The sequence below is a fragment of the Tasmannia lanceolata genome, unplaced genomic scaffold, assembly GCF_043159265.1.
Source record: "Tasmannia lanceolata isolate RefF3 unplaced genomic scaffold, GAP_Taslan_0.1 ptg000006l, whole genome shotgun sequence".
NCBI lineage: Eukaryota > Viridiplantae > Streptophyta > Magnoliopsida > Canellales > Winteraceae > Tasmannia > Tasmannia lanceolata.
In genome coordinates, this window is record NW_027518683.1 from 49,920,331 (window position 1) to 49,934,862 (window position 14,532).

Consider the following 14,532-nt stretch of genomic DNA (forward strand, 5'->3'; position numbering starts at 1 on the left):
TGGGTGGAGCTCCTCAATTCCCCTTTTTTATTAATGAGAAGCTTCTATCATTCAAAAAAAGAAGAAGATGGATGTGCGACCACACAAGGTTATAGATGAATTTAAAATGAAGACATCCGTAAAAAGGTAGGGGTGGCACCAATTGAGGAGAAGATGAGAGAGCACCGCTTAAGTTGGTTTGGGCATATCCAACGTAGGCCTTTGGATGCTCAAGTGAGAAGAAGTGACTTGTGCCAAGTTGATGGAGTAAAAAAAGGTAGGGGCAAACCAAAAACAACTTGGGTAGAAATAGTGAGGAAAGACTTGAGGGCTAGGAACATAACAGAGAACATGACCTTGGATAGGATATAATGGAAGAAAATGATCTATGTAGACGAACCCAACTAGTGTCAGGAGTAGACTTACTCAATTTTGAGCTAGCAGACCCCAACTAGTTTGGGACAAAGGCTTAGTTGAGTTGAGATGAGTTGTATTTTTTTATTTAGCTTCATTCTTTTCTTCGATAATCTATTATCATGTTATCCTATTTGCTTGTTAGTTTCTTTTCCTCTACATGCTCGATTTAATATAGTCCCTAGTTGCATCTTCATTAAAAGGCCCCTTTAGTACAAGTGTGTGTTCAACTATGATGAAGATTTGAAGGATTTTCTTAATTTTGAATTTTAGTGAAGATTGTGGAAGCATAGGGAATGTGATGCTCCAATTGATTTGGATTCAATAGCAATAAGGTTAAAAAATCTCCCCATCTTTCCTTAGTCCAATCGGGAGAAGACATCAAATCCTTTGTAAGTGGCCGAAGGTTCGAGAGGTGGGGAAAAAAGCAAAAAAATTTAAATGATCTTGAATAGAAAATCCATGAAATCAGAATGCATCACTATTCCAAGAAACCTATTTGGTGCCGAAGATTACAAAAAAATACTAGCATGTGGAGCTACCTCAACGGACAGGTAAAGCCAAGCCATGATAGCCAAGCCATTGGTCTAATGCAAAATGCAGGTAAAGCCAAGCCATGATAGCCTCTCCTGCTATAAGGAAATGACCATCTAGCAATGACAGAAAGGGAAATAAATTAAAAAAAAAAAAAAACATGAATGTCTATGTCTGAGTGGGCGATATAATGCTAGTTTTACCTGAAGTTGTCGAGAAGAAATGCTGAATATATTTGCAGCAATTGTTTGTAGCATATCACCATCACTATCCCCACCATAATTATCATCAATTTGAAGAATCCTCCTGATGTTCCTTAATGTAGCGATCTTTTCATGGATAAAATCCAATAACATCTGTTTAAAGGCAGAAGAGCATCCTCCTTCGGGGGTGGCATCATGTTTTGAGAGCCTGTCATTTGCATACTGTGAAATTTCTGAAGGACTCAAAGAGATAGATGCATTAGTAGTTGGACAGGTAGCCTGCCAAAAAAAAAAAAAAAAAAACAAAGAACTCCGTCAATTAACATGTTGAATAATTCTCCTTTGCATTTTCAACATTCTGCAGTATCAGAAACGCGCACTAACCTGTATCTTCATGAACAGCCGATCCAAATTTAAAGGTGTCCCACTCTTTCCTTCCATTTTTGCTGGATCCATGCCATCATCTCCATAATGAAATTGAACTATTCCACCACTAGCATTACGAACTGTCTCGTCATAATGAATTGAGAGGTCCTCCAAGGCCTTCATCAATCTACGAGACATGTACCCAGTTTCAGCCGTTTTCACCTACAAAAATCACAATAATACAAAATCAAATATTAAGCCCAGAACAAATTCATTATTAATCCATAAAATCCCTAGGAACACAAGAAAAGCCAGCTGAAGAAATGACCAAACCATGATGTGATTTTTCAATATCACAACATACAAAAACATGATCCGTATTTCTTGGCACCATAACAAAACCAATGAAGTCATTCTTTTCAGATTGAAACTAGAAAAAGAGATGTACTGCACGAGGCTTGAAAAAAAAAATCTATTCACAATAGTTTCCATGAATTAACCAACATCGTAATATAATTGTATATAAATTCAAAATTCCACTTCCCTAAGAAATCAAGAATATCTAACACAAAATTAGACTATTAGAAACCTGAAGGGCAATTTTGGTTAAGAGAAGATTTTCCGGCAGAAAAAATTTTCTTGGAATTTTTTCCTTTCCACAATTTCCATAGAAACATTTTTTTAGTTGTTTGCTTCAATAACCTGAGAAGGAAAAGATATTCATGTAAGACTTTTGACGTCTAGATGATAGTTCTCCGGAAAACGAAAAAAAGCTGATAATTAGTGTTCTAAGGGTATTTTAGTCTTTACATATGTAACCCTAGTGTGTGTGTGTGTGTGTGTGTGTGTGTACACACATATATATTATGTGAGAGGTCTAATTGACAGACTCACTTTCTCCCTAACTCTTCCTCTCTCGCACTTCTTCTTCCATGGAAACTAGGTTACATCGAACATGGTATCTGAGCCAAGGGTTCTGCTTTCGGAGTGGTGAAGCAACAAAAACAAACAAAAAAAAACCTTTCGCTTTCCCCTCCCCCAACCCTAACCCTAGTTGCTGCCCTTATTGTCGCCCCCACCTTCTCCACTCCTTTTGCCGTCGCCCCCACCTTCTCCACCCATTTTGCCGCCCTAGCTCTAGCCCACGCAATTTCGCCCCCTCCTACCTCCCTTACACCCCCCACCCCGCCAATTCCACTCACATAAAAAAAGGGAAACAAACACAATTTGGGTATTTCCCATTGCCGCCCTCCTCCCTATACCGAAACCCTATTTTTTAGGTTCCATTGTTGCGCCCCTCCACCCCCCCCCCCCCCCCCCCCGGCCAAAACACACACACCAAAAAGAAAAAAAATATGATGGTCTAATCTGATTTCCCTACACATAATCCTTGTTCCTGTGGCCCTCTAGTACCATGTTGTTGGTTACTTCCTCTTCACCAAGTTTGTTGCTTGTGTGCTCGGATCTTTTTTTGTTCCGGAGCTCTGTGATGTTGTGTTGGGCTGCCTCCCTGACGCCCTAGTGATTTTTCTTTCTCTACTGGTTGTTCTGTCCTTGTCTTGTAGTTGTGTATTGATATCTCTCCTTCTCGGCACATCATTTCCTAATGGCTACACCTAGTGGTTCCTCTTTGATGGAGATCCCTATGATTCATATAACATCCATCAAGCTGGATGGAACCAATTATCCTCCGTGGCGCATGGCAATAGAACTTTTCTTCTGGATAGGAGCGAAGTCGAGTATATTGAACGGGATGCCCCCTGTTGACGACAAATCGTACAGGAAGTGGAGATAGGAGGATTGCCCTTATCAAGACCCTTTTGTGGAATAGCATTGAACCGAAGATTGTTGGTCCCATGATGAATCTTCGCACTTCCACAGAAATTTGGAAACGTGCTGAAACCTTCTATTTCAGTGTGAACAACCTGACGATGATTTGTGATGTTTACTCGGAACTTCTACATCTGCAGTGTGGAGGACGTGGCTCTGATGGCCTTGGCACACATTTTTGTATCACTTTTATCTTGAGGGTCACACATGACCTGCATCCTCATTTACGTCCTTCTCGGTCTGCGGGCCAGGCTTCCATTGCTGCGTCGGATGGCAGTGTTCCTCCATTGATACTATTGAGCATGCCGACTCCATAGTTGTTTCTAAAGCAGATTATGATGACGACTTCTTATGATATAAGGACAAAGGGAAGCAGCCTGCTGCCATCTTGGCTCAGCAAGGTAGCAACTCATCCTGTTTTCTTTCAACCTTTGGATCATGGCTCATTGATTCAGAGCCTTCCAATCATATGAACGGTAACTCGGGTATTCTCTCTTCCTTCCAATCTTCTCTTTTATCTCCTCCTTCAATTCCTTCAACTGATGAGACTATCTCTCCTGTCTCAGGAGTAGGAGTAACCTCCATGACATTTGGCCGTTCTTTATCCTATGTATTATGTGTTCCAACCTTTCCATTTAATTTACTTTCTGTTAACTAGTTAACCAAAAATCTGAATTGTTCCGTGTGCTTTACTCCTTGTCTATTTTCAGAATCTGAGCACTGGGAGGACGATTGGTTCGGGATGTGGGGTGAACAGTCTTTATTACCTAGATCAGCCAAGGACCATTGTTGCTTTACTTAGCTCAGTGGACATCTTTATGTGGCATTGCCTATTGAGACATCCCTCCGTCGATAAGTTGCGCCGACATGGCCTTGTCTTGATCATGCTACATTGTTTTGTTGTGAGTCCTGTGAGTTGGGCAAACACCATCATGTGTCGTTCCCATCACGTCTATTTAGTCGTGTTTCACGTCCTTTTGAGTTAGTTCATTTTGATGTTTGGGGTCTTGGTTAAACCTCTTCTTTATTTGGTTTTAAATATTTTGTTATATTTGTTGATGATTACCCGCGTATGACATGGTTATTTTTAATGAAAGATCATTCTGAGGTTTTCTCTGCTTTTCACACTTCATACTATGAGACATGTAATCAATATAAATGCTCCATTGGATGTTTGCGTTCTGACAATGCCAGAGAATATTTTTCTTCTGCTCTGGTTTTCAATAATTTCTAGAGCTCCATGGAATTATTCACTGATCTTCACGTGCATATACTTCGCAGAAAATGGGGTCGCTGAGTGGAAGATAAGGTATTTATAGGAAGGTTCCTAAGCTTTATTGGCGTGAGTGATGCGGTACTTACGGCTTGCTTCCTTGGTAACCGGCTTCCCTCCTCGATGTTGGATGGCCGTTCCCCCTTTTCGGTTCTTCACCCATCGGGTGACCCCTTTCCATTAACTCCACCAGTCTTTGGGTGTGTTTGCCTTGTTCATAAGTTGGCTCTTGGCTTGGATAAGTTAGATGCCTGTTTTGAAAAATGTGTTTTCTTGGATACTCTCGCAAACATAAAGGGTAGAAGTGTTACAGTCCTATATTATGGCAGTCCTTTGTCTCTGCTGATGTCACGATGTTTGAGGATACCTCGGATTTTTCTCACTATGATATTGAACTTGTTCTTGTGGTCCCTTCCAGTTTGTGCTCGCTGATCATATTGCTTCTACCTCAGCATCATCTCACCCCGATCCACAACCTCCTCAATTTGGCAGATCCACCTCAGGCAATGTAATGAGCTCATCTGTGTTTCTGTTGAGTCCCCTATTGCTTCTAGAAGTCGCTCACGTTCTCTCTCTCTCTTTTTTACGAATGGCAAAAAACAAAAGTGGACTCACTCACGTTCTTCTACTCATCCTATCTCTCATTTCCTGTCCTATGATCGTGTTTCTCCATCTTACATGAGTTTTCTTTCATCTTTATCATCTCCTGCACTCCATAAGTCTGTTACAGAGGCACTAACTCATCCAGGTTGGCGCTCTGCTATGGAGGCTGAGATGGAAGCCCTTCACTCCAACTGTATATGGGAGCTAGTTCTACTACCTAAGGGTGCCCAAGTTTTTTGCTATCGTTGGGTGTTTTTTGTGAAGTATTTGCCAGACAGTATTGTGGATCATTTGAAAGCCCGTTTGGTTACTAAGGACTATATCCGGACATTTGGTGTGGACTATATGGAGACCTTCTCTCCAGTGACCAAGATACCCTCTGTTCGTGTGTTTATCTCCTCGGTAGTTAACCGTAGTTGACCACTCTAACAGTTGGGTGTGAAGAGTGCCTTCTTACAAGGTAACCTCTGTGAAGAGGTCTGTACGGAGCAACCTCATGGGTTTGTTGCTAATGGGGAGATTGGTTCTGTATGTCATCTACGTAAGGCATTATATGGGCTGAAGCAGTCTCCACGCGCATGGTTTGGTAGATTCCGCGAGGCCATTATGCGGATTGGTATGAGGCAGTGTGCAGTCGACCACTCTGTATTCAGCGCCTATTTTGTTTATGGGTATATCTTTTTTATTGTGTGTGTATGACATTGTGCTTACTGGGGATGATAAGACAGGAATTCAACGACTTAAAGCGTTCCTTAAGACGAAATTTTGCATCAAAGGCCTAAGACGTCTTCAGTATATTCTGGATATAGAGGTAGCATATTCCCACTTCTCATCATTCAAAAAAAAATATTCCATCATTTGCATATGTTTCTATATGTTTCCTTGATTTTACTGGATTTCCACCAAAATTTCCAACTGAAACCGAAACATTTTCGTTTTCCTGGCGACTGAAACCGAATTTTAAAACCTTGATGACAACCTGGTCATATGAAGAAAGGATTGTGACCAATAACATATAGATCTCAATGATCATAAATATATACTGATGGGGGGAAAAAAGCAAGCGTACTACTCATACATACAGCTGTATCTACAAGACCTTCACGCCCCCCCATTGTATGAAACAAAAACTCAGTTGGTGTCAATCCAGAGTAGAATGAGTTAGCCACAAAACCTTTAGCCTGCAAAAAGGAAAAAAATTCCAGTCAAAACCTTTAACCCGAAGCAAGTGAAGAAACCAGTAATGATATATTATTGCTTGAGAGAATAGAGCAAGATGAACGACTACGCATGCAAAAAAAAACGAGAATCATTAAATTTGCACTTTACTACAAAGGGGAAAAAATAAATGAAATAACAAATTATGTGCAAACATCACTCACACACATAAAGGAAATGGTTTGCACCTACATCACCAAATTATGTGTAAATATTAGTCGTGAACTAAAACAGATGGTTTTCACTTTACTAAAAAATGAGAAAAATAAACAAAAGAAAATTTATATGAGAAATTCTATACCCTTCTAAAAGAAACATGTGCATAAGATGAGTGTAGCGGAGATGCTAATGCTTAGATGGATGTGCGGCCACACAAGGATAGGTAGAATTAAAAATGAAGACATTCGTAAAAAGGTGGGCGTGGCTCCAAATGAGGAGAAGATGAGAAAGCACCGCTTAAGATGGATTGGACATATCCAACGTAGGCCTTTGGATGCTCCGGTGAGAAGAGGCGACTTGTGCCAAATTGATGGAGTAAAAAGAGGTAGGGACAGACCGAAAACAACTTGGGTAGAAACAGTGAGGAAAGACTTGATAGCTAGGAACATAACAGAGAACATGACCTTGGATAGGAATGTACAAACTCTTCTTCGCCAAGAAAACACAAAGAAAACATATCTTCTCGAAATCCTAATATGTCACTTATATATCAATGCCACTGCAAAGAGAAAATTATAGAAATACACTTTGGCCCAAAACTAAAATTAAATATTCCTTCCAAGGTGCTTCCCCGGAAACTCGTGTTTGTGTCAAACACATTAGTCCTGCCAAGGTCCTGTATAACGTCAGAATACAAGACATCTGCACACCATAAATATTGGTCTTACACAAGTGTTCAGCTATCATAGTCCATAACTTGAACTTGCCATGTTAACAGACAAGAAGTGTAGCATCTAAAGGAGGCGTAAACGAGATAGCGGTATACTATATCATCGTGTATTGCAAAATTATATTTATATGAACTTCATGTAAAATATGGTTCATATATTATGTATAAATATTTATATGAATTACATGTGAAATTTGATACATGATAAATTATCATACACGTGCGACAGTGCATGTCACTAGGTGTTCTGCGACACTGCATGTCACTAGGTGTTCGATGTTTTTAAACCATTATGGATGGTTTCCTTGCTTATGTGATGGTTTTCATGTATGTATTTGTGCCTATTCTAGCACAATCTGAAGTTTCATCTTTAAAGTCTATCATTTGCATATCTTCCCATGATTTTACAAGGATTTCACCGAAATTTCCAACCGAAACGTTTCTGCTCCTATGAGGACCAAAACTAAAACAAAAATTCAAAACCTTAGCATTTATATGGGAAAGAAAGGCTTGTGGTAGCCTCAAAGCACGAACCAGGTTAAAACAAATCCAGTTTTCATGAACGTACGAAGCATATTGAGGTCAATTGTCATTATATATGACAACGCTATCTCATAAGATGAATAGCATTAGCATATGTTTCCCATCACATAAGCGTGAAAACATTTCTCACGAAAATAATGACCCGTGTCAAAAAACATGATGGGCAAATTGAAGCTTCATAACCCATTGCATTAATTTGAGGGGGAGTGTGGAACATAGATGACAATGACGTGTATATATGTACGTACACCATTATCGCGTATATAAGTCACATGGAAATGCCTCTTGTAAACAAGTGTATGCATGCAAATCTTATGCGGATATAATTAAATAGGATGTTACTCTTACTGGATGTACTATACATAAAGGTGCATTCTTGTAATCGAAGTTTAATTTTAAAAAGCCTGCAGAAGGGAGCTGTTGGACCAAGTGGCGGTTGAAGAAGACACATTGAATGTTATTCGATGGCTTAGGAATTCTCACTCGTACCCTTGGACATGTGCCCCGTTCACTTGTGTGTGTGCGTGCGTGCGTGGGTGCGTGGGTGCGGGCAGGCAGGCGGGCGTGTGTGTGTGTGTGTGTGTGTGGGGTTAGCAAGGAGGGTCATGAGGTATATGATTATCTCCCTCCTAGACTCTATTCATATGTTTTTTTTTGTCTTTTGATTTCTTTTCTGCTCTATTCTCTCTTTGAATTGACCATCTTGGTCTTGGGTCCTCCCATATTTTCAATAATATCATTCTGCCATTCAAAAACAAAATCACGGGTGATCAATTGCCACTTTCTCCAATTCCATGGGTGTGTGTATTTGTTTTCCTCTTCTCTCTTCATGTAACTTTGAGACTTGGTTATTAAGTAATGTTGTCAAATATCACCAAAAAATTCTGAATCATCGTCCTAAAATAAATAATGGAATTAATGACGTGTTACACTCAATGTAACAATAAATAATGGAATTAACGTCCTACGATAAATAATGAAATTAATGACATTGAGGGGGACACCCTCAATGTCATTCGATGGCTTAGAGGCTCTTTGGTTGCTCCTTGGTAGTTTGCTCAGTATTACGACGAAATTCTAGATCGTGTGGAAGGGTCGTCGATTTCGTTCATCCATGTCAGAAGATCCGCCAATAGTGTTGCTGATAGATTAGCTCGAGAGGGAGCCGAAAGGCCGGGGTTGGAGACGTTTGACTTTCTTCCCCCTTGACCGCTCTACTCCCTTGTTTTTGTGTCTTTTGTATTTTCTTTGGTTATTTGTTCTTCTCTTGTATCTTTTGGGTTGACCTCCTCGGTCTCCCCTTTGCCCTCTAATTAACACTATCTTCCATTCAAACAAAAATGACATGTTACACTAAAAATATATAATAAACAGGGTTACAGAAAACGCCCCCGGAAGTTGGGAAGTGCACTTCCGAGGAATCGCTTTCCGGAAGCGGAAAATGCGACGCTTCCCAAAAATTGGGGAAGCGTGTTTCCAATTTGAGGGAAGCACGTTTCCAAATTTTCTATTTTTTAAAAATTTTTATCATTTTTCAATTTTAAGTTTGTATTAAATCATAACCATTAATTTATGGAGACCCTTAATTATTTAATTGTAAGAAACTAGGAATAGGTATGCATTTAAAGTTTTCTTTTATTTATCATATTCTCTATTTTTTATTTTTTTATTTTTTTAATATTGATTAAATTGTTCTTAATTGGTTGATCACAAGAAGAGAGGGAAGAAACGAATCAAGAAACACAAGAAAAATAAGAAATAAGTTGATTATAGATAATAATCATATATATATACTAAAATGACCATTAAAGTATTGAAGTTTTAAATGGTTAATTTAGCATTTTAATTTAATCAATGTCAGTTATTCTCCATAATTAATATATGAGAGAAGTTAGATACATTATTTTAATGTGTGTGTATTGTAGATGCATAATAAAGTTATGTATTTATATACTAGTTACTATATAGATTAAGTGATTTCAGTTAATTACTTTCTTTAAGTGACTAATTGTACATTTCAGTGAAAACTTATCGATTTATCACACTTCATTCTAGTGTATATGAAATGTTAATATATATATATATGAGGAAAGTGTCTCTAGTCTCTCCCCTAGATAAGCTTATCTACTCCTCCCTTTAAAAAAACACAGTGGGCCCACGCTGTTTGGATGATCCAAAGCATTCATTTGATAGGTCCTACCATAGATAGGGTGTGCCCAAAAAATCAGCACCAAAAAATCATCCTAGAACTTCATTTTGTTGGGCACACCGTGTCCAAAATGGACGCATATAAACGTGGACGTTTATATGTGTCCATTCTGGGTACCACAAGGCACCACAAAACGAAGTTCTAGGATGATCCTTTGGTGCTGATTTTTTTAGGCACACCCTATCTATGTTAGGACCTATCAAATGAATGCTTTGGATCATCCAAATAGCGTGGGCCCACTGTGTTTTTTTAAAGGGAGGAGTAGATAAGCTTATCTAGGGGAGAGACTAGAGACACTTTCCTTTATATATATATATATATATATATATATATATATATATATATATATATATATATATATATATATACAGAAAAGTGAGCGTACTCGGTCGAGTAGAGTAGATAAGCTTATCTACTCGGTCGAGCTAAAAACAGTGGGGGCCCACATTGTTTGGGTGATCCAACAAAAAATCAGTCCTAACCCATCCAAATGTGGAGGGAAAAATAGGAAAAAATGGACAGGCACAGTTTGTCAACAAATCTGCCCATTTTTCCCTCCACTGTTGGATGGGTTAGGATGATCCTATGAAGCTGATTTTTTGTGGACACCCTATCTAGGTAAGGACCTTTCAAATGAATGGTTTGGACCACCCAAAAAATGTGGGCCCCATTGTTTTTAGCCGACCGAGTAGATAAGCTTATCTACTCGACACGAAAAGTGGCGTTAGTCAGTTTCTTCATTTACGTTATCAGTTCTTTAATCATTTAAGTGATCAATCATTTAACTTCCCATTTTAGACTCAAAGAAAATTTTGCAATATGATGGTTGATGTTTATTGGAATTTTGATTTGTTTATGGTGGTTAGATTTGGTTTGCTTATATTACTTGGAAACTTGAACTTACATATTATTAAACTTTACAAACATTGAAAAATAGATTATCAAAACTTATTTCCAATTGTCATTAAGTTTTTGCAATTATTTCATTTTTATATTTTCAATAACTTTTCACTTTTTTTAGCTTCTTGTTTCGCTTCCCAAGTCCTTCCCTCTACGCTTTTTTGTCGATTCTCTAACCATTCACGATTCCCACAACCTCCTTTTCAGATAGCCCTCGCTGCCCCGCTTTGGCTTCCGCAAAGGCAACAATGATAATAACAATAAAATGATAAGAAAATGGTAGAAGACATTACAAAGTCCATTAAAGGACTCTGATGCAGGGGCACCCAATTCTTGTTTGATCCCTTAACCCTCTGCTATTTGATACCTAAATCCCAAATCAGCTGTGAAACCCATCTCCTTCTCCCTTACTTTAATCCCAATTTTGAACCACTTGCTTGGCGTCCAGATTCTTTCACCCACTGAGTCCTCCTTTCCCTCACAGTATTCACATTACAATAACCCAATTCACCTATCTACCTTGCTACCCAAAATAGCCTCTTGCCATATTCCTAAATTCTAGACACCCAGACCTTCACTTCTTGTTGACTGTTCTTTCCTATCTTAACCCTTCACGCACCGTTCTTCATCCGAGACAACCCAAAATCATTCCTATAACCTTTAACAACTTCTTAACCAATTACCCACCTCTTGATTCTTTAACAGCCCAATGTTGATATTTGAGCGTCATTATACGCCCCTGCATCACTCTTCGAGTTGAATCTAAGGTTTCAACGCATGGCCATTATAATGACAATAAAATGATAACAAAATAGTATAAGACATTACAAAGTCTCTTGAGGACTCTTCGAGTTTTAATCTAAGGATAACAACAGAAATAATGAGTAATACTGAACTTACAGCAGGTGTTTTTGAATTTCTGTGAAAGTGAGGAAGAGTTCGATTTATAAATCCATCAGGGGCACGACGACCACCAACCGATTGCTGACCAACACATGCAACCATCTGACTAATATTAATTGGAGAACCTTTGGAGCCACAACATGACATTATCAAAGGGCTGTTTCTCCAGTGCAGTGTATCCATGCAAACCTGAAATAGAGAAAATAAATTCAATGCTACGTAAGTTGTTTTAATCAAAAAGCATCTGACCACTGATAAACAGAGTTTGATTTTAAATTCTAAGAGAATACTGAGTAACAAATAACAAATCCTCAAGGGAAGATGAAACCTAGTGGGGATCGGGTCCAGAGGCGCAATTCGCCACGCGCTAGATCCCGAGATCGAAACCTAGCGTGCTAGATACCGAGATCGAAAAGCGCAAACAGGTGCAAAAAAAAACCTACAATAAAGGAACCCGAAGGGAAGATGAAGGGAGATTGGATATGCACTGACTGTGGTTATCTTAACTTCAGATGGCGAAGCAAATGTAGGCTATGCAAGTTAGGAAAAGGAAAAGGCAAAATCTGGCAAAAGTCTTCGGAGGAAAGATCCGATAGGGTTTGGCCGGATTCTGGGGATATTATATCTAGTTCAATCGGACGGATTCCAACCCTATCTATTTTTGGCAAGGAGGTGGAGGATCGTAGCACCCTTCACAAATCCTACTTGGTTGGCAGGCCAAAAGGGGTTACCTGGAACCTGATGGATATTTGGAACCGTGCTAAAAGTCATTGGAAAACTCCATCTCTCCCTAGACCGGGCCTTTTTGGTCCAAATATGATTTTATTTATGTTTACCATTGTAGCTATGGCTACCAAGATCTTGGAGATGGAAGCCAAAGCTTGCGGAAACTTTCTTTCCTCCCTCTCTGCTTGGAGCCCAGTTATTCATCAGGAGGAAAAGACGGTCTGGATCGATTTTACAGGAATCCCTCTTCATGTATGGGCGCTATCAACGGTTGAAGCTTTAGGCCGGATTTTTGGAAAAGTATTAAGAGTTAATCTAGAAGGAATGAATCTTGCCTCAGCGTTGGTCCTTTGCTCAAAATCGGATGAGATTGAGCCTTTCGTTCACATTCGGGTCCAGGAAATTAACTTCAAAATTGGCGTAGGTCTTCGTCCTCCTAAGCGATTGGATCCACTGAATAAGGCTTCTTCTTCCCTGTTTGATCCATTGGATTCGAACCCTTTGTCTCATAACCATCGGACTGGGGTGTCTGCCGTGAAGAAGAGCTTGGGCAAGGATACAGATAATGTAAAGATGGTTGATGGTGGAGCGATCCGGCAAAAGGACTCAGAAGCGGCTCTAACTCAGTCGAGTCAACCGGGTGGCTCTGACCAGGGTGAATCCTTTGGGTTACCGTTGAAATTCAAATTTCAAAACCAACTGCCTAAACAAGGTGGTTTCACCAACCCTCTAGTCAAGGACAAGCCCGGGGAAAGCAGCATGGATACTTCTATAGTCATGAAAGGCCAGCAGAGGGGATGTCAAAGTCAGAATATTAAAAAACTCCGAAAATTAAAAGCACATAAAATCATGGGAAGCTTTTTGAGCTACTTCTTGGGCCAAGACTTTTCATTCTCCTCTCCAAAATTTTGGCTGATTCGGAAGTGTCAGGCTCTACATCACCTAATGGGTCATCAGGCTTGGAGAAAGGCCTTTTCTTCTCTCCAAATGTAACCTCAAGGTTAAAGATTATTAAAGGTAGAAAAGTGTTGCATTCCAACTTACGCAATACAGATTTCTAGGGAAGAGCGTCTGTGGTAAAGAATAAGTCATATCACTGCCGTATTAAGTAAAGGGCGGTGGCTTATAGTGGCAGGATCGAGAAGCATAGGGTTTCTTCAAGAAGAAAAATGAGCAGACGATTATGGGTATGTAGAGGTGTTTTGGCAACATGGCATAAGAGATCTAATTATAGGGTGGTGACGGCTCTTTTTGTCCAATTTATGATGAGCCTTCTTAGGGAAGTAATCTAGTCTCGAAGTAACTACTTTTTTCGAGAATTGGTTGTGGGCTCAAGGATATGGAGTTATGGGCGGTTTATTTTAGTATATGATGATAACGAAGACGAGTTTAACTGGGCTCTTGGTTTTCCTCAGAAAAAGTAGTACGATCTTTATCAAGTTTTAGGAAAATGGTTGCCTCCTCTTCTCCTTCGGAATCTCGAACTTACAAGAGATTAAGGAGAGAATTTTTGGATTGTTCTGAGTGGTATCAACATCGTCGGTGGGCCCGTAATTTGAAATACAATAGGGTAAAAGCCTCGGCGGGAGCTCCCACCATCCCTGAACAAGTTAAAGGAATTATTAAACGGCAATGGAAGCAGTTTCAGGAGGACTATAGGTTGATTGCCGAAGAATTTTTCCCGGTAGCAGGTACTTACTATTTAAAGGATATATGTATAACAGTCTACAAATTTCCTTTCTTCCGAGGTTGTTTGGAGTACGTGAATAACTTGAGACAGTTTGAATGGGAGGCGAAGCAAACCCTCTGCATTCGCAAAATATCTGAACTGATAGCAATCCGGATGAATCCGGTAGAAGAGGTCCCCTATCCGTAGTTCACCTCAGATTATTTTTCAGAAGATATGGAATTAGAATTAGACATTGGGATTCTATTGGTGGAG

The 14,532-nt window shown here is 39.5% G+C and overlaps 1 protein-coding gene across 3 annotated transcripts in view; it reads right to left on the reverse strand.

Moving 5' to 3' along the window:
* The window catches only part of LOC143880465 (DNA-directed RNA polymerase III subunit 1-like), a 114,153-nt gene that overhangs the window by 49,087 nt on the left and 50,534 nt on the right, over nucleotides 1-14,532 (reverse strand). For all 3 annotated transcript variants that reach the window (XR_013251707.1, XM_077383500.1, XM_077383501.1), the window contains exons 17-20: nucleotides 11,862-12,053; nucleotides 6,285-6,383; nucleotides 1,515-1,718; nucleotides 1,131-1,409 (exon numbers count right to left, since the gene is read on the reverse strand). Coding sequence is in view for 2 of the 3 variants with exons in the window: in XM_077383500.1 (XP_077239615.1) it covers nucleotides 1,131-1,409; nucleotides 1,515-1,718; nucleotides 6,285-6,383; nucleotides 11,862-12,053 (774 nt within the window). In the remaining variant the exon portion in view is untranslated. The remainder of the gene's footprint in view (nucleotides 1-1,130; nucleotides 1,410-1,514; nucleotides 1,719-6,284; nucleotides 6,384-11,861; nucleotides 12,054-14,532) is intronic.